Source organism: Phalacrocorax carbo, chromosome 2 (genome assembly GCF_963921805.1).
Source record: "Phalacrocorax carbo chromosome 2, bPhaCar2.1, whole genome shotgun sequence".
Classification (NCBI taxonomy): domain Eukaryota; kingdom Metazoa; phylum Chordata; class Aves; order Suliformes; family Phalacrocoracidae; genus Phalacrocorax; species Phalacrocorax carbo.
In genome coordinates this window covers 145,694,141-145,713,351 of record NC_087514.1, presented here as the reverse complement: position 1 = coordinate 145,713,351, position 19,211 = coordinate 145,694,141, and the positions used below count along the sequence as shown (strand labels likewise).

Here is a 19,211-nt window from a genome sequence, read left to right as displayed (position 1 = left end):
ATCAGCTGCTCTCATTCAGAATTCAGTTATAATTAATAGGCTCAGTGCTTACATATTTCCACAGAAATTGTCTTTTGCTTTCATTCTCAATGACAACAAGGTCTGCGAAGTTCTTCTGACAAATTCTCCGTGCTCCTTCCATATGGACATGTTCTTTGCTGAAATAGTACTGCTTATCTTCATATATAATCCATCCATCATTGGTGGTTTGATATTCTGAAAGACAAAGAATCATATATATTGTATTCATATCTGGTCTGTAGGAAGTCTGAAAACTATACAGTAAGCTTTTCTTTGAAAAAGGAAAAAATCCTACCAAATTTGCAGTTCGGTTCAGGCTTTAGCAGTGTACCTGCAAAATAAAAGATCATAATGAGCAACATTCCAAATACAAAATATTCAGAGAGATTTGCTTTATGTAGTTGCAAATGCTTTGCATAATAGAGAAAAAGAAACCCTGAACTATGAATTATCTAATGCATTTTGAAGATTTTAGAGCACATACCACTGGATTAAATTAAAAAATATGTATCATTTAGAAATATTTATCTAGTTAAAAATATGTATCTTTAAAGCATATATCTGTATCGCCAAAAGCACTGTATGAAACAATCCAGGATGTGCAGTAAACACTATGTAGATGAAATTTACATCAGTTTGAAAATTTATATAGTATTTTTACTTGCCATGCTATTATTAATTTTTTTGTTTAAATATTCAAGGGACTAGAGCCAAACAACATAATCCAGCCAATATATTAAGTTCTCAAGTTTACCTACGTAGTAGTAAACTATTCACAAGCTTAATGCTGAGAATTTGTCGATGCCACACATCATTTTCAGTGTCTCAATGCATTCTTCCTGTCCTGATGGCTTGGCTTTTACTAGGAAAGTCTGTTTTTAAGAGTCCTAGAGAGTTAGTAGATACCAAACCCAAGCTGCTGATTACAGGATGGACCAGGAAGAAGCAATTAACCTGTTGCTATTCCCAGAGCCAGCTACAGTCCCTCAAAGGTAGCTCTGCTTTCATTTGGATGCCTGTTTTTTTGTTCCTCACAAAGACTATTAATTCTGTTCTTAGCTTTCACCATTTCTTCTGTGGTTTGATGGAGAGGAACACATTACTAAAGAAATGACAGGAACAGTTTAGATAGGAAATAAACAAACAAATGAAAAAGCAATTAAAATTCTTCTGCTGAGAGCTTTTAAACATTTTCTTCTTAAGTATTTAGTGAAGAACAGAACTAAAATTATAGAAATATATTCATGATTAATTTACATACTTCACCTCATTTTCATTTTATTATTTAATCCTAACATAACTGTAACATTCCTTGGTTAAAAAAAAATAAAATTGCATATCTGAAGTCAGTATGTGTCTTAAGTGAATATGAGGGAATTAACAGCTGAGCATCTCTCCTCTCACATTGATCATCATATATAGATTCACAATAAAAAGATCTAATTATTTTTTTTTTACTTCTGAAAGGTCATCTAGGATCAAGATAAACTAATAGAGTCTTTATGTCGTGGTTTCGGAACTACTCCTGAGTAATCTCACCAAGAGCAGAGAGACGCATCTGTACACAGCAGCGTGCTCAGTGCACCAGAAAGGGCTGCACAGGATGTACTGCTTCGAGTTGATATATGGAAGTCAGTGTTTTGATGGTTTATTTGTATGACTAATCTACCCACAAGGGAACAGTGATCCTTCCTTTTTGGTTAAGCAATTTTTCAATGTTAGCGTGATGCCTTATTTGCTGTTCAAGGGCAATGGTTTGTTGGCAGCCATCAAATATTATATATACTCAGTGCTTTTAATATAACTGCTTCTCCCTTCCCCTCCCTATCGTGCCTCTGATTAGTTTACTGTGTGTATCCAACTTTCTTTTCATTTTAAGAAGATTTTAAGAATCTCCTGCTCCATGAAGATGCACACAAGTACTCAGTTTACAACCAGAAAGCAGGGATGTAGAAGTAGGACCAAGTGAGCAAAGCAAGTTCTTTCATTATCAGTTGTCACTTGGAGTTCTCAACCAATGAAGACCTGTTTCCCACTGGCAGGCACCCCAACACATGTCCATCAGGTCTGTTTTGTGCCCTGGCACCAGGTGTGGGAGGCCTGGCGTTAGGGTCCTGCTTCCCAGGCAAAGCTGGTGGATGCAGGAGTCCTTCAAGGCTACACCAGAGTCTACTTTTGATCTCTTTTTCAGAGTTGCCAGTTCTTATAGCAACCGATCCCTCTCTTTGGTTCCCATGATTTGTTTCACAGTGGGAAGCAAAGCTTTTTTCTCTTTTGTATAAAGAACTCTAGTATCCTGCATCTTTGGCTCTTCTGGATAAGCCAGAAGCAGATTGAAATACTGGGAGGAGATAAAGGAGAGGGAATAAGTACCTTTGCCTTGCAAATTTATTCAACCCACGGTAGAAAGAGATAAAGCCAGAAATAAAGAAATAGGGACATCTTTAACTTCCTGCATCTGAGTACAATTGAAATATCTCAATTCATTCCTCTTGCCTTATGTGTCGCCTTCACTGCAACTGGTTTTTAAATGAACAATTCCCAGTATCTTTCTTCTTTTCAAATTGTTTAAATCCATACGATTTGGTTTTGCACTTGGGTTTATCGCTCCAATTAAATGGGGAAGCAAACATACCTTTTTTGGTTTCACAAATCCAATTAAGTAAACGTTCACAGCGCAAGTCATTCCAGCGCATTTGGGGTGATGTATTAAACATAACACAATGTTCAAGTTCTTCATGGTTGTTGGGTTCATTTTCATCCCAGTTCTCGTAAATTACCTGTGTTGGAAATGCATCTCAATTACTATGTGATTTGAGCTGAGTGGAAGTAATTGTGATTGCCATCATAACACAATTTCAGGATCTCATAATCTCAAGTACCTTGTTTATGGGATCAATAGTAGTTTAGATAGGTCTAAGAGGGCTGTGAAAGTCATGCTGATCAGCTCACTTCCCCCATTGCTCCCCGGAGAAGGTGTAAAGGTTACATGGTATAGAAAAGCAAGTGTCTGATGGAGATAAAACTGATGGATGTAGGGACTGGTATTTAACTCGCTTTGTGAAAGATGACAACCTGACTTCTCTGAACTGACACACAGCAGTGCCGGGTCTAGGGTGCTGTGAAGATCTAAGAGCACAGACAGTGGAAGATGGGGTATAACAGGGTACCGGGATGAAACAGAGGCAATTTTGTACTTCCATCAGTGTGCTAAGGCAGTGCCGTCACTGAGCACTGCAGCTGTTCAGCTGATGGATAAAGGGTTGCCACGCACCTTCTGAAGGTTTAAAGAGATTGGAAGAAAGGCATAAAAAGATGAAAATCTATATATTCTAAAGGACAGAAAGTCAATTAATATCCAGCAAATAAGTACTCACAGGGGAACCATCAATCCAGGCAAATCCTTCATCAGGATTTAAGAGAAATAAACCGATCCAGAAAGCCTGAGTGCGCAGTCCTTTATCCCTAAAATAAATCATACAATATAGATACATGAGTGTAGAAAGAGGGGCCGCCTGCACTCTGTGAAGGGGTTTGATAGTACTCTGTGTTGGGCAAGACTTGCCATATTTGAATGAAGTTAAATGACAAGTGATGTGGCACAGAAGTAGCTCAGCCTCCCATCCTTGTGGCTGCAACACAGCTCTTGGCTGTAGCAGGACTTCACAGACAGAGGCTTTAGCAAAGTAAAACATCAATAGAGAGCTATAATACAATTTAACTAATGAAAAATAGTGAAAATAATTTTTTTCAAATGCTTTGATTTGTTTCTTTGCACTTCCTATGTATTTTATTTAAAAGTTCATGCTATTTATCTTGTCATACCTATGGACCAGATAAAATAGAGTCCTATTTCATTCACTACATAACACAAAGATTTTCCTCCACAAAGATTTCATAATATAAACCAAAACAGCTTAACAGACAAGTAAAAACATGTTCAGCTTCTCACAATACTGAAAAATAATAAAATGAAGAAGGGTGAGGTCACAAAGACATTTCTATATGACAGCTTTAAATCTATTTGAGAAATTAAACCTAGATTCTCCAATATCTCAAACAGTTTTAGTTAAATAGCTATATATTATGTGCCATTGAGTTGTCTTGACATTACATAGGATAATCAGAATAAAGTGCTCTAATGTGAGGGGAAAATAATGGCATAACTTCTACATTGCAGGCAAGACATGGTGTCTACACTGCTAGTGAAAATTAATTAAAATTAATTCCTGTTTGATTTCGGGAGTCTTCAGTTTACAGTCATAGAGTCACAGTCACAGAATAGGCCAGGTTGGAAGGGACCTCAAAAGATCGTCTGGTCCAACCTTTCATGGGAAAAAGTCCTTGCATTTTGGTTTACTTTACACATTAGCTCAAGGAGTTTTCTGAATGTGTTGATGAAAATATGAATTGCAGCCAGGTAAAAAAAAAGGCATAGTTAGAGGTGAACATTTTATTGTCTCCCTTTTGGGAGAGGGAATAACAAGTACAAAATTGATCAGATCTGGAGAACAGTCTCGATTAAAACCCATGATGAAAATTTCAAAAATGTTAAAGCCTCTTTGAAATATTCAAGGCTTTTTTTTTTTTTTAAATCAGATGAAAAATTTCCATTTTAATTTAAAATTTGATTGTGTTTATTCACTAACTTGCCCAGCTCCAGATATATTTTGAAGGAATTCTTATGTAACGTAGCATGAACATGAAAAGAACTGTTGTGCAAGTACTCACGATGCTAATTGCCATAACAAAATTTGATCATCTCTTGTATTGATTGTGACCAGATTTCCTCCTATTTCTCTACAGAATTCTTCAGCCTCAAACCAAGACTTCTTTTGGTTTCCCTCTCTCACAAAAAACTATTGAGAAAAAAAGAAAGTAAAAATAAATTACTAAATCTGCAAAGTTTGACATATAAAAATATATAATTGACTATATAGTTAAAATTAATATCGCTTTAGCAACCCCTTTTTCTTAAGTGAGACAACATAGCATTTGACCTATAATATTAAACATTAATAATGTGAAGGGAAAGTATTTTTTTTCTTAGCACCTTCTATTTTAAAACAAGGCAAGAGTAGCATAGGCATCTGAGGAGAACAAAAGGTATCACAAAGTACAGAGAAGAAAAAAATAATTTAGAACTTAATTGGAACTTTGACCACTGAAAGGCTCAAAGAAAGCTAGGATAGCTCAGTTCTGGTATTTCACAGTAGAAAGCAGTAGATTTGTGAGAAATGGAAGGTGGAGGGAAAAATCAATATGTTGGAATAGAAAAGATAGTATGGACGGAAAGCCTCTTGGCAAGGTGCTGACCCTGGCCGAGGAATAGATTTTTGTACGGTGGTGCAAGCATACAGGTAGCTCCACTTTCTGCTATGACGTACTTAACATTCTTGAAGTAAGGAACTGGATGCTTGGCAGTTTGGGGAAAGGATAAGCAACAGTTTGGAAATTGGCAGAACCAATACTGTTAGTAACAATAACTAAGTGTGACATAGAAGATGAAACCCGTATAAATACAGGGCTAAAATCATCTCTGGCCCCACAACAGGCAGAGTCTCAAGAAAGAAAATAAGAGGATACTTATATAAAGACCTGGAAGAGCAGTGTTGCATATTTACTTTTACTTGATCTATTTTTCCTTTTCTTCACTTTTTTCTTGTCAAAAATGAGACTTTTTAAGGCATGTTTAGCTAAATCAAGAGAATGCCCCAAACCTTTACTTGCTGAAGAGTCACCAATGTCAAACTAAACCTGGATCTAAAAGTATAACTAGGAGTGTCACATGCTGTGTAAGAAAAGGTTGTCAGAAGGCCAGGTTCCCATCATATTTCTTGTAGAAACATTGACTTGTGCAAGTGACACTGCCAGCTCTTGAGATGCAATACTATGTTGTTCTGAAGTCCCAAATTCCTGGAAGCAAGTAAACTAGGTTTGCTTGCTAGTAAACTAGGAATGCCAGTTCCCACCTGGCATTTAAATAAAAGAAAGTGTATTTTTAGCACTCCGTTTTCATTGTTTCAGGTTTTTAATTGTCAACTTTCATTGTATTTGATGGATTTTCTTACAGATTTTTGCCCTTGAATACCATGGAAAAGATCATTCCCAAAAAATGACCCAGCACCTGGGTCCCTGAGTACCACAGTGACCAGGGCACCGACCCCTGGGCTGCCCCATGCTCGGGCTCACAGTGAAGGTATATGCACACTTACTTTGAAGCATGAGTCTGCCCGGGAGGCTCCGTCCCAGCCTTCGGGACAGGAGGCTGCAGGGACCTGTACTGGAGGAGCAGGAGATGGTACTCCCACTGCCCACTGTTTGCAAAGATAATTTGCTCTCTTCTCACAGCTAACAACATCCCATAATCCAGCTGCAATTCCAGTTCCCATGGCAACACAGCCTTGTTGTTTTCCTTTGTGAAATAGGAAAAAAAGTAGCAAAACCACAGTCTTAACTGCACTCTTAGAAATGAGACTTTTGGTTTTATTAATAGAAAATTATGAAAAGGAATATACAAATTATGGAGGTTAAAAACCATTCTGGATATAAAAATATTTTTGATACCTCCTGCCAGAGCCCAGGTATGGGCCAATGAGTCTCAAAGACACACCTTTGCCAAAAACGAAGATTTGCAGCTTTAGAATACAAATCTTCCTTGACACCCCAGGGAAATCACAGGGCAAAGGGCACTTGATTTTATTTACATATGTAGCAGAAGGCCTGACAACTACTTTGGCGTTCTCAGTATCTGGGTAATTAATTTCAAGAAGGCTGATATCAAGTACAAGAAGTTTATTTTAAGGCATAACTAGCTAACGTGAGGGCAAGAGTTCCCACACAGATGCTAATCTGCTTTGCTGAAATGCAAAACAGCTAGAGGTTCACTGCTCACTTCTCACATATGCACCTTGAAGGTCAAAAAAATGTCTGTAATAATTTTTCTTAATCTGATGATATGTTAACTGGTGTTAAAAAGTTGGGAAAACATGAGATTGTGGACCTTCTTAACACCTGAACAGTATTGCCTTCAGTCTAGCGTATTAAAAATCTGTTTCTGTAAAGCTTTGCAGGAGATTGACTTACACAACACCTGACACTCAGCTGTGATGGTGCTTGTTGCATTGGCATCAAACACAAGGTCTGATGGTGTTCGCCACCTACAGCTACAAGCACAAAAGAAAGTGCCTGCTCTAATTTCTAACACCAGGGCAGAAACCCACATGAATTGCAGCTGCACTCCTATCACAAGGGTTGAGCACATGCAGCGCTTACCTGGCATTGCTGTGTTCCAGTGTGTGAAGAGAGGAGTTTCACCACTGGTCCACCTGAAACTCCCTCGTTCTTCTGTGTCGGAGAGACCGATCCAGAAATATTTTTCAGACCTCAACCCCATCAGGCTAATCAGAAAGGCTTGCTCATTTCTGAAGTAGAAAACAGTATTCATTCACAACCTATTACCTTGCAATATTAATCTAAGTGGTACAAATAAACGTATCCCTATCATGCTAGCATGAACCCGAGGCAACAGCTTCTCAGTGAATTTCAGGCAAAACCTCAGCAGGCTTTTAATTGTGGTCAAAAGAACTCAGTGCAGGACAACTTTCTCCTTTCAGCTGAAGGCATCTTCTCTCCTTTCCACTCAGCTCTGTGAAATGTCGCAAATCACTGCTCACACGGGCTTCTAGTTGTATTCTACTATTTTCCTTGTCTTTCCAAAACTTTGAGGTGCCTCAAACAGACTGCCAAGTCAGGACCAAACTGCCAGCTATGCTAGCCATCACCTCTGAAGGCAGTCATGTTCCTCAGAGGCCATGAAGCCTGCAAAGCCTGACTGAGGTATGGGTAGATTGGCGATGATGCATTCTGGCTGTGCTGGGGCAGGTCCTGAGGAAGATTTCCTATATTTGTTCAGAATTTGGCTTAGAAGGTGGTGTAGGAAAACATTTTTGGTAAAGCTTCTCTATCATAATGAGATAACACCCATCAGGAAATAGATTAAAATTGTAGTAGCTACTTTCCAACACACAAAAAAAACCCCAACCAAAACCCAAACCAAAACTAACATAGAAGTTAATTTAATTAGGAAATGAAAGATAAAACTGTTTAACTCAAGAACCCCCCAAATTTGAAATCCGTTATAATAGATTAAGTAGCAAGCCCTAAAACATGGAGTCTCTTTTTTTCCTGCATGGATAATTTTGTTTGGCTTACTACTACAAAACTTTTGAGAAGTGCTGATAAAATGCTTTGGAGAGTTCAACAACTGAACAAGTTTTGCAAGTTTCTCCTTCAGAAGCACTGATTTTGAAGTATAAAAAAAGATATTTTCTTACCTGCTTTCCACCGTAGCTAGATAAGCTTTGCTCTGTTCACATGTCTTATTTGCTTCTGAGAATGTCAAAAGTGCAGAGCCCATCAAAAAACAGTGAAAGCCATACCTTTTCCAACCCTGTGACAAACATAAGGTTCTTAATGTGAAATTGAAAGATAATTCAATACAGAAATTAGCTCTGCTCTTTTGTGTGTAAATATTCAGTGTTAAATTTGTTGCAGCTAAGCTTAAAAACAAGATGAGACTGGGCTGATCAGCTAAAAAACAAAAGCTGTTTTTTCATTGCTGTTTGCTCCTATAGAAAGCCTTTTTTTGTTTAAAGGGTGACATTAATATCTTAGTCTTTTTCTCTCTCATATTTACATAACTTTTCAAAGAGAATTGTGACTGTGCTATTTGCTATTGCTTTCCAGTGCTTTGTTAGGCTGGGATTATGCGAACTGCACCACAATGAGCCTGTGATTCATTCAAGGGGGGAGCTGCAGCTCCAGCCATCCAGAACTGCAGGATCCAACATAATGAAATACAAAAATATTGCAATATGGAAATGAATTCTCATACAAGCACAGCTCCCCAAGGCTGCCCCTGCCATCCCTAACTGTGGTGGGTGAGGAGACTTTCTGAGCCAAGAGGAACTCGGTCAGTGCTTGTTTGAGGAGAGGGTAGAAGGGTGGAATATCAGGGATATAATGCTTTTTCCTGCTCTTAGAGAGATGTATGCTGACTAATATCACTATAATGATTTTCTGGAAAGGTCGATTCTGGAAAAATTACTTGTTTGGACAAAAATAAACTACTGATATCACTCAAAGGCCAACTAAGTAGTCCATCGGTAGGAATATGTTACAAAAAAGCTGTTCCTTTTCTGTTCTGAAATGATTTTCTTTCTTTTATTGTTCTTATATAGTGAGGACTTTATGAAGACTTTAAATAGACAGCAGATCTGACAGAAGAGACAACGTAGCTTTGATAATTTTGCATCTATTGTTAGGCTAAGAGCATAAACAGAGAGAATAGCAGTGAAAGTATGATTTAAAAGATATACGTAATTTTGTCACAGGGTGGCTCATCTGGTAGTAGAGTGAAAGGCAGTATTCATGTACATGTAAATGAATCTTCACTTGAGTATTTTCAGAGCAAAAATTAAAAATGCACATATGTTAGTAAATTGCTAGTAGGAAAATAAGAGTAGATTTTCCAGAAGATACAAACACAAAGACACTAAAAGAAGCAAGGACAAGTACGTCATCAATTCCTGATCATTTTTCCCAACATAATTAATTTATGTGAAAGCATTTACTTTCTGGCAGCCTGGGTCCTCAATTGTCTCTTTTTCAGAGGATTGTGATGCAGGTTTCTTTTTACAGATGTAACCAAGTTGCTTATCACAAACATCAGTTGCCCAGTATCCATCCTAGAATAGGAGGGAGAAGAAATGCATGTAAAAAAGGGACATTCATAAACTTAAGAAAACTAGTGTTTTCCTCTTACTTCATTACAAGACCAACTGAAATATGTAACCTAGAAGGCTATAAGATCATTGCTGGAGATTTACTTTAAAGAAAAAAAAATAGACACATCTGTCAGGATTGGTTTAAGATCCATTTAATGCTGTTTTGAGATGAAAGAAGGAAATAAATAACATCTTGAAGTCTCAGCATTACTTGCTATCATAACCATCTATTTAATGAGAGGGTTTGTAAAGATATGTCTCATCTGGGGCTAATGGATCTGCATTTAGAGCAGGATTATTTCACTACACTTCTGGAAAAAAGGTCAATGAAACTGAAGTAATGCACATCTGAGTGTATTGCAGTAAATTAACTGTTTTATCCATCAAGGAGAAGACTCTGAAAATGATTGATTTCTTTTAAAAAAGGAATTATGTAAAAAATAAAATTTAAACAGGAGCTTTTTTCCCCCCATAAAATCTGGTTTAGGATCAATTATATTGATGCCTAATGCTGTCAAACATCAATATTATTCTATAATACAACAGCTCTTTCAATAACAGCATTTCTTTCATAACAGCATTTTCAATTTTTTCTTTTAAAATTCACGACACTTTTTGTGTGTGTATGTGTGTGCACGCACATGCATGTAAATGTGTCAACAACCATGTCTTGCAAGAAAATAAAGTTTGCAAGTCAAGCAGTCAGAAATAGTATAGGATTTTAGGTTAGGTATTTGGCAGGTAGGTGTTAGTCCTCTCTTTATGTCACAGCCGAAGAAACAAGCCCTAGTGCCAGGTCTCCATGCCTCAATGCCATGTGTCAATGAAGTGACATTGAGGGACATAATCAGGTTGGAAAATGAGGTATGTAAATAGCAACCACGCAATGTATTTACTAGTTCCTCTCCCGAAGCTATAACGTTTTTCATTGCTGCAGCCAAGAGAATGAATCTAATGTAAAATTTCTGGATCAGATTTTCACCAGATAAGAAATCTCAAAAGTTAGCACTGGAAAAATGCTACCTCTCTAATTCTAATCTCTCCAGACCTCTGAACTTCTCTTCTGGTTGATGCCAAAGTTATGGGAAAAACTATTATAAGCTAAGATACAGAATGACCCCTGAATAAGTATATAAAGGCAAGTGGTTTAAGACTGATGTAGTTATTAGTTTGCATTACAATAAAATGACTGCATGGTTATACCTGCCCCTTCATAACAACGCAGTGCTCCAGACCATTTGTGTAGGTGGGATGCCTGCGCTGCCATATGGTGAACGTCACAGGAGTCCCATCACTCCACGCAAAATAGAAGTGAGCCTTCAGGTCATTCAGACCCAGCCATAGCTCTTCTGTTGGCTCTGAAGCATGAAAAGAAATAGGTTTGCTTATGGAGTGCTATACAACACAGTGAACAAACGGGGACTGATAAATTTGGGATATGGTACGTGAGAGGTGGTCTTCATGCTTTAACAAAAATGCTTGTTTCCTCTCAGATCTGCAGTAAGAGACATGTGGGTCTGTACCTTTCTGGCCTTTTCAAATGCCTCGGATTCTACCCAGAAATCCTGACTTTAATAGATACAGGGCTCTTTATGGCTGGCATAAGATTTTTGCACACATTCAGAGTGTCGGTGACTTAGAACAACAAAATAGTCCCCAGCATGGAGGGTAGGACAGTGAGTGTCTGTGGGTGTCCTGCCTGTCAGGAGATCATACGGAGCCCAAGCCATGAAGACATCTGCCAATACACCTCCATAACAGGGAAGCATTAGAGGGCTGTCAGGGGTGTTTAGCGAGTCTAGCATGTGCAGCAAGTGTCAGGACTGGTTGCTACATATTTCAGGAAAATCAGAAGTTAAAAGATATTTTCTTAGAAGGAGATATAGCAAGACATTAACCTCAGCAAGAGGTTTTAATCTCAGCGAGAAGTTAAATGTCTTCTAGGTTTGGAGTTCAGTTCTAAAGATATTGAACATAGAATAAAGATGTCAAAAGTGCAATCTTTAGAGATCTTTAAGTGTCTCTTTTAAGAATACCATTTTTTTCTTTTCCTGCTTTATGATGTTTTACAATGTAGAATACGTCATGATAAATATACTTCTATGTTAATGAAACAGCAACCACATAAAAGAGCACTGTAAATTAGATTCAGCCTTCCACTTGTGACATTTCAGAGAAAGCCTTCATATTTAACATGAAGCCCAGCTTTCATGTTACAGATGGGGCAAACACAATACAGGCCTACAGATATACTCACTGTAACCAAGCTGTGACACTAGAAAGCCGTATTCAGCAACGTTGTGGACACTTGCCAAATCTCCATCTTGCCCCTTACATGAAGTCAGAGCATCTTTCCATATTTTGGGTTCCCGTTGAATGCTGTAGCAGTGGCCTGTGTATGGCCACCAGCCATCTGGGCACTTAATAGGTCTCGATTCCTCTAAAATCAAAGCACAATTTTTCAGAGCAATTTTGTAAGAGGAATATAAAAGACACTAGAATGAGGCCTCTCAAGCACTTTTAACAAAAGTGGGACTATATGAATAAACATAAAGCTGTAGTTAGAAATGCAAATACATCCAAATGAAAAACAAATATCATTAAGGCACAATATGCTAAATATGCAAATAGAATGATGTCTTCTTAAGCAGAGAATTGTTGAAAAATGCCCACATTGTGTCAGAAATGCAATCTGACATAAAGCACTGGAAGGAAAGAGAGACCAAAGCAGATGTCAGCTGTGGGATATCTGGAAAGCAAAGGACACGTAGTGAACAATCCAGGCTCACACTGTGTGGGCTTAATCTGCCTGTGAATAAGATGGCCTCAAGGATGTTGCAAGTTAAAACCAATGTGTGTAGCTATTACTAACAAATGTGATTTTGTATTTTCCAAGACTTACAAAGTGGCATTGTACAAACTTACTGGGGGGACGTGCAGGGTGGCATTACGTCTTCCTAATAACTTGCAAATTCCAAGGTTGGCCACAGGCGCTACTCTGTCAACAGGGGCCGCATCCCATATCACCGGCGGGAGTGTCTCATTACAGTTTAGCAAAACCAGGACAATCCACATTCAGGAGTTGCTGATGCTGCTAGTGGCTATCCTTATGATGAAGCCCAAGGCTTGTGTACAATTAACAATAGGCTTGTGTATAATAAACAATAGGCTTGTGTGTAATAAGGTGATTACAGAGCTATATTAACCGTGCTGTGTCTGTAATAAACTGGCATTTGCTTGATCATATTGGTCATGTGCAGTGTCCGTGACACCGCATCAGCAGTCAGCCTCTCCCCTCTTTGCCCCCAGAGCAGTTTGGTCAGTGTGTCATGGTCTCCCTTGCTGCATGCAGTGGCTGACATTAGGCTCTGCCTCCTGTTTAATGTCTTTTTGCAACCACACATAATTTTCTGATATGGAAAAGCATGAAGTAATTCTTCGGTAACTGCAGTAAACAGTGCAAGTTAGTGCAGTTGGTAGTTTTTATATTAACTCAGTGGCGTTTGTTACTTAGATTCCTAAATATCCTTAAAAGCTTACCTTAAGCTTGCTTTAAAAATATAGCCCTGCATTTCTTTCAATAAAGATTGAATTTTTTTCTCTACTTTATTTACTATAACTACGTCTTTGAAAATAGCTTTTATAACATTCCCAGATGACAGCCTCCAGCAGATCCCTCCTGCATGTGGCATGTTCGTAGCCATGTTGTGTCACTGAAGCCTCAGGTCAGGGTGGCCCATGGATGAAAAGTAGCCTCTTTGAATACTATTCCTTCTCCTCTGCTCGTATGAACCCAACACACTGCACACTGAGGTCGTCAGAGGAGGATTTTTTTTTGCATTAATATTAGAGTAACTGCAATTTCACATTTAGAGCAAATGAGAAGAAAAGGAGAAGCATAAAATTTCTACTGTGTTTAGGCAAATTTGATTGCTGGCACTGGTTACAATGACAGAGCAGCTTTTATCCATCTTGCAAGAATGAATGACAGAGTGATGAAACAAAATAATAATATTCTCCTACAAATGGTTAATACACAATGGGAGGACAAAAGCAATCTCTAAAAGTCTGTGTGCACATGTACAGCTGTGCTTTTCAAAGATTTCTAGCACCTTGGTTGAAAAATAATGTTGCATACCTTTTACCATTTGCAGATCTTTACAGATTGCTCTTTCTAAAAGTCAAAGAAAAATCTTTATTTGACTAACCTACCTTTGGGTATAATGTCAGTCTTTGAACTGAAGTTCCTCTTTTGACAAATGTAGCCGAGCCTCTGGTTACATGCTTTGTTTTCCCATTTAGCATTCTTTCTTGGATTCATCACTCCACAAATTTTCCCAGGGAGCAGGAAAGGACTTCCTTTGAGTAAGGGAGAAAATAGAACCTCACAGTGAAAATAAATTAAAAGATTAACAAAACCATCATATTAGCAGTAGGAACATCAACTTATTCTGATTTCTTCAATGCTTAATATGAAGACGCCCTCTCCCTTAGGATAACTGGTGTTGTAGTTTATAGGATGATGCTTTTAGCTAATGCTTTGAGAGTGAAGTAATGACCCACCATTGACTTTGTGTCAGGATAGTCCTAGGAAATTTCTGGTTCTTTTCCTGCTGGTGCTCACAGACAGAACAACTGAAGCTAGACTGTTATGCTATGTCAAAAACTTCCAAACTTTCAAAATATTCAGTTTTAAATTATACCATCCCTTCAGTATATCTCCAGAATTTCACAACTCTACTTTCATATAAAATAGCTTTTCTCTTTTCAGTTGCAGTGTGTAAAAAACCTGTAAGCAGCAAAAGAGATTTACTGATACAGGTATTTTGAAAACTTAGAGGAGAGTTTTATTATTCCTTTACCACCCTGTAACTTTTTCAAAACAGGAGATAGCTTGAAATACTCATGGCACAAAGGAAACACGGGACCAAAAAACCAACAAACAGAAGAACTCCCCGCGTGTGAGGAGCACCACAAACCCACCCCTGTCTCCCTTCCTCGAGGTGGCCCAGTGCAGTTTTGCATAAACTGCTGAGGAATTATGAGCTGGTTCTCTAAGCCTCTCAATAATACTTAGAATTTCTCCAGACAACATAGTGTCATTATTTTATAAATATTTTGCTAGTTTTGGAAGATTTGATTCATATTAATACTCTTGGGCAGCACGCTATGGAAAAATTCTGATCTCTTGTCTGTAGGGTTATATATCCCTCCAAATGATACTCTGCTTTCATAAACAAGCTCTCTCCTTATATAAGAAAATAAAAGAACTTGCTATAGCTGATATCCATAGTGAAATTTGGAATCTGGAATTTTACTTCTTAAAATAAAGACCTAGATCTTCAGCTATTGTAAATCAGAATGGGCTTTCCTGAAATAAAAGCAGGGCAGTTTTTATTAACTGGTGTCTTATAAGAATGCATTCAAAGATTACAAAATAGACAGAGTTCATACCTGGAGCCCAATTTAAATATCTGAAAGGGCTGCCCCCAGCCCATTGCCATCCACTGTTGAAATTCAAAGTGTGCAGTCCAATCCAGAATGCAAAACTGAATTTTTCAGTTTGCTCTAAATGAGAAAAAAAAAGTCAGTTATATCTCCCTATTCCCATACTTAGCAAGTTAATTTAAAAGAAATAAAGTAAATAGTAATAAATTTATATTTCTTAGTTTAAACCAGCCCCAAAACAGTGCTTTCTGCATTACTGAGGTGCACAGAATAAAAAATTAAAGTATGTAAATGAATAAATATTGATTTAGCAGAGATCTCAGTAGTTAAAAGGACAAAGGAACATCTTATTTCACTGGTTAAATAAGACTTTACTTCTCTCACTTTGTTTCATTACAACATAAGAGATGTAAAAAATACCTTATTTTCTTTAGAGAGTTGTGCTAAAATGTTTCTGTAACAGATGTCATGGGGCAAACACATCAAAAAGACAAAGAGTGTTTGCCAATCTGTTTTTTACAGATTTTTTTTCTTTGTGAGTGGTTTCAAAGCCGCCTTCACACCATTTATAACCAAACTGATACCACGATACTTGTATCTGAAATCCACTGGAATTATTTGGAGTTTATGTATGCAAATGTACCCATATTAGTACCAATCTAGCCATCATCATATGTTCTCCTAGAAAGATGAATAGTCCTTGAAACACAGAGGAAAAATGCAAATTTGAGGACCAGACCATAGCTCTGCTCAGGAATGAGTATACTGGCAGGATAGCAAGCAGAGAAAACCCTCCCCCGGGACAGGCTACAGAAGATGTGCTAGCTCCCTCCTGAGCACAAAGGTAGGATGGGGCCGTTTCCACCACCGTAGAGGTTTGGGATCAATCCTTCACAAAAAACACACCAGCTAGTGGAAGGGCAGTTCAGACCATCTCCCTTTTGGTGGCTGCTGAACCACCCTTGACACCCTGTCTTCTTCGCTGAGACAGAAGACAAGGGAGCCAACTTTGTTGCCTAAAGCTCTGGGCAGCATATAAGGTCATCTTCTCTATCATTTTACCTCCTATATATGCTTGCTCGTAAACCTCTGTGATGCTTAATAGTTCTGCATTTTGCTGCTGACAGCTTTTCCTTGCTTGGTGCCATGTTAGAGCTGATTCTGAGTTTATCTGATAGTAAATGCCAGTTGAAATATCTTCTGTCCAAAATCTTTCTGTGTCATCTAGAATAAGAAGTGACATAGAGCACAGCTGTTAGAGGACTGACACTGCACCAACTAAAAGAAATTAAGTATGTAATAATGCAAAATCTCTAAAAATGCACAGTATTAACTGTATGCTAACATCAATTTTAAAGCACCAGAAAAATTGAAATCAGATTAGGCATCAATTTAAAAAAAAAAACACAAAGTAATTTTTTTTTTTATTATTAAAACCATTATTTTAGATGTCTAAGTTTTCAGAAGGGAGTGAATGGGTTTCCAATATTTGCTTCTAAATTCTCTTTTACACAAAATGTGGTACTAGGTAAACCAGACATATCTGTTGATGAAAAAAAGATTCCAGGGTGAAGTCAGAGGAGGAAGGTAAGCATGTAGGTGAACTATGACCCTGGAGGCTTTTCATCCCTGCGGGACAGGAACTCACTCTTGGCTCATCAAGAGGAGCAGCCTTTTCAAAACTGGCAGAACCCGGCCCTTGACAGCCCAAGGAGCTATAAAAACAGTCTGTGCAACACCAATGTACAAATCAGCTGCAGTGCTGCAGTGTTTGTTTGCAGAACAACTCACAAAACCTTGTGAAACTGTTGGTACTGGGAAGGCAGTTGGTGAAAAAAGTGAAACAGTTTGTGTCCTGAGGTGAGGGGATCCAAATATAAGTTTGCTGCAGAAGCTAATACAAAGATGGGAGAGGAGGATAATTTCAGCAGCAGAATTTTTGTGTAGGCTGGCAATAGGAGACAAGAACAAGATAGGAAATGGATGTTAAGGGGAAAAAACGGTACACGGCAGTTTCAGTGAGAACTGATCTACAGGGCATGCCTGAGGAATAAAGAGCAGTGGGAATTTTTTGAGAGGAGGATATCAGTCTAAATTCATGCTGGACATGCCATGTACTTAAACCACAAGAAATGAGATATCAAAGAACTTCCTCACCTCTCTGGTCCACAAAGAGAAACAGTCACCGCCAGCAGGTGAGTTAGAACCTGGCTGGGCTGAACCACACTCTGTAGGCATCTCTTCCTCTCCACTCACTATGGAGGAAGCACTTGGCTAATGGGGCCAATGTTCAGTCAGATTATTTTCATTTGGGCTCCTCTGACAAGGCTTGTCATGAGAGTGTGTGGCTGGTAGCTGATAAAGAACCTGCTAGCTCAATAGATGATTTTCTCAGCAATGTTTCATGACAAGTTAATAAATAAAATGCAGGACTTACTTATTAGTGGGCAAAATCCATACAGTTTATCAGCATCAAAGTCTGCAGTTGTCGCACACCAGAGCCAGCCATCTGACCTACCCGCATCTGTGCACTCATTGTACTGTTTGCCTTCATATTTGAAAGGGAATACACATGGCTGTCCATTGGCATTTCCTCGTAATGTAAAGGTATCTAGTGGGAAGAAAGTGTTAAGAGGACCTATGAAAATAATTATAAAATCATAAATCTGACTTTCTAGTAATGGACCTGTCTATCTAAATTGAGAGGACACAACATCTTTTTTTTTAATTAATTTTTATCATTTTTCCCCCCGTGTAGCTAAAGATTTTAAATAAAATGTTTGTTTAGTAAAATTTGGGGTTTAAATACTGTGTTTAGAGTTTGATATATATATTTTATCAGAAAGCCAAATTCTGTAATGATAAGTTGCTGATAAGTTGTGGTTTCTGAAGACAGAAAAACCACAAGTAGATCTCAGACAATGAGTACACTGCATTGTTGTATTCTGTATGGCTCATAGGTTCACTTTATTGCTCCATCTTTTCATTAATTGTTTAAAGAAAAAGGATAGCTGACCAGAGAGAATACAGATTTGGTTGTCATGGACATATTTACACAGTAAAAATCTTAAGTTTCAATTGCACATTTCTGCACTTAGAGAGGTCTTGCAGATTCACCCTCAACTCAGATTCTTGAAGATTAGCAATGCTTCACCTTTTTAAACTATCACTGTATTACAAGAGCATTCTTTTATCCTGAAATTTCTGATATATCCTCTCAATATCACATTCATGCAAACACATTTATCTGCTCAGTTCTACATACATTACTGCTTTACCATTTCTCTCTATACCTATACCCAATGAGTCATAGACATCTTCAGACTAGAACTATTCTTCTAATTTGGTCAGACTGGAGGGGAGGAGCCAGTTCTTCCTTCTCATACCTCATGTCTTGGAGCAGAAGGAGAAACTTGCACAGCTGTCATGAAAACATGGCTCTAAACCCCTTTGACTGACCGCTGCACCATGGCTGTGATGGGGAGGGTAAATGGAAAGAGCTCCATGCTTCCTCATCTCTCCTTGCCCTCCCATACAGTGCCATCTGATTTACTATTTCCACAGAAAGAAATTCCACAGAAAGAAATTCCACAGAAAGGAATTTACCTCTATTGCCCCCAACACCCCTCTGTGAATCAACTGCCAGGGTAATACCCAACATACTTTTTAGACTGTGTATCAAATCTGATAACAAATATAAAATAATCAGTCTATGCATTAAAACTATAAAACTGCCCCAGGAAAAGCATTTTCATTTCTAGTTTAACACAAAACCAACAGGAAACTTACCCAGTGACTGTAATGAACCATGCAAAAGGGAAAGAAAAACTAGGAACCTGGAGAAACTCATTGCAAATGTAACTTGCTTTTCATTCCTCTACCAAAAGTTGGACTATAAGATTGGCAGTATATAAAATCCTTCCGAGTGAGGATAGTACCAGGTCCTTCTCTGTG

General features: G+C 38.1%; 1 protein-coding gene across 1 annotated transcript in view; it reads right to left on the bottom strand.

The window, feature by feature from the left end:
- Positions 1 to 19,211, bottom strand: part of LOC104052266 (macrophage mannose receptor 1) — a 34,795-nt gene extending 15,584 nt beyond the window's left edge. Inside the window, exons 1-16 of the mRNA XM_064444732.1 lie at positions 19,047 to 19,211; positions 17,695 to 17,868; positions 16,320 to 16,481; positions 15,264 to 15,377; positions 14,022 to 14,168; positions 12,067 to 12,249; positions 11,013 to 11,167; positions 9,657 to 9,770; positions 8,358 to 8,473; positions 7,297 to 7,445; positions 6,237 to 6,436; positions 4,753 to 4,880; positions 3,399 to 3,486; positions 2,657 to 2,801; positions 317 to 352; positions 53 to 216 (exon numbers count right to left, since the gene is read on the bottom strand). Coding sequence (XP_064300802.1) covers positions 53 to 216; positions 317 to 352; positions 2,657 to 2,801; positions 3,399 to 3,486; positions 4,753 to 4,880; positions 6,237 to 6,436; positions 7,297 to 7,445; positions 8,358 to 8,473; positions 9,657 to 9,770; positions 11,013 to 11,167; positions 12,067 to 12,249; positions 14,022 to 14,168; positions 15,264 to 15,377; positions 16,320 to 16,481; positions 17,695 to 17,868; positions 19,047 to 19,107 — 2,136 coding nt within the window. The 5' untranslated portion in view covers positions 19,108 to 19,211. The remainder of the gene's footprint in view (positions 1 to 52; positions 217 to 316; positions 353 to 2,656; positions 2,802 to 3,398; positions 3,487 to 4,752; positions 4,881 to 6,236; positions 6,437 to 7,296; positions 7,446 to 8,357; positions 8,474 to 9,656; positions 9,771 to 11,012; positions 11,168 to 12,066; positions 12,250 to 14,021; positions 14,169 to 15,263; positions 15,378 to 16,319; positions 16,482 to 17,694; positions 17,869 to 19,046) is intronic.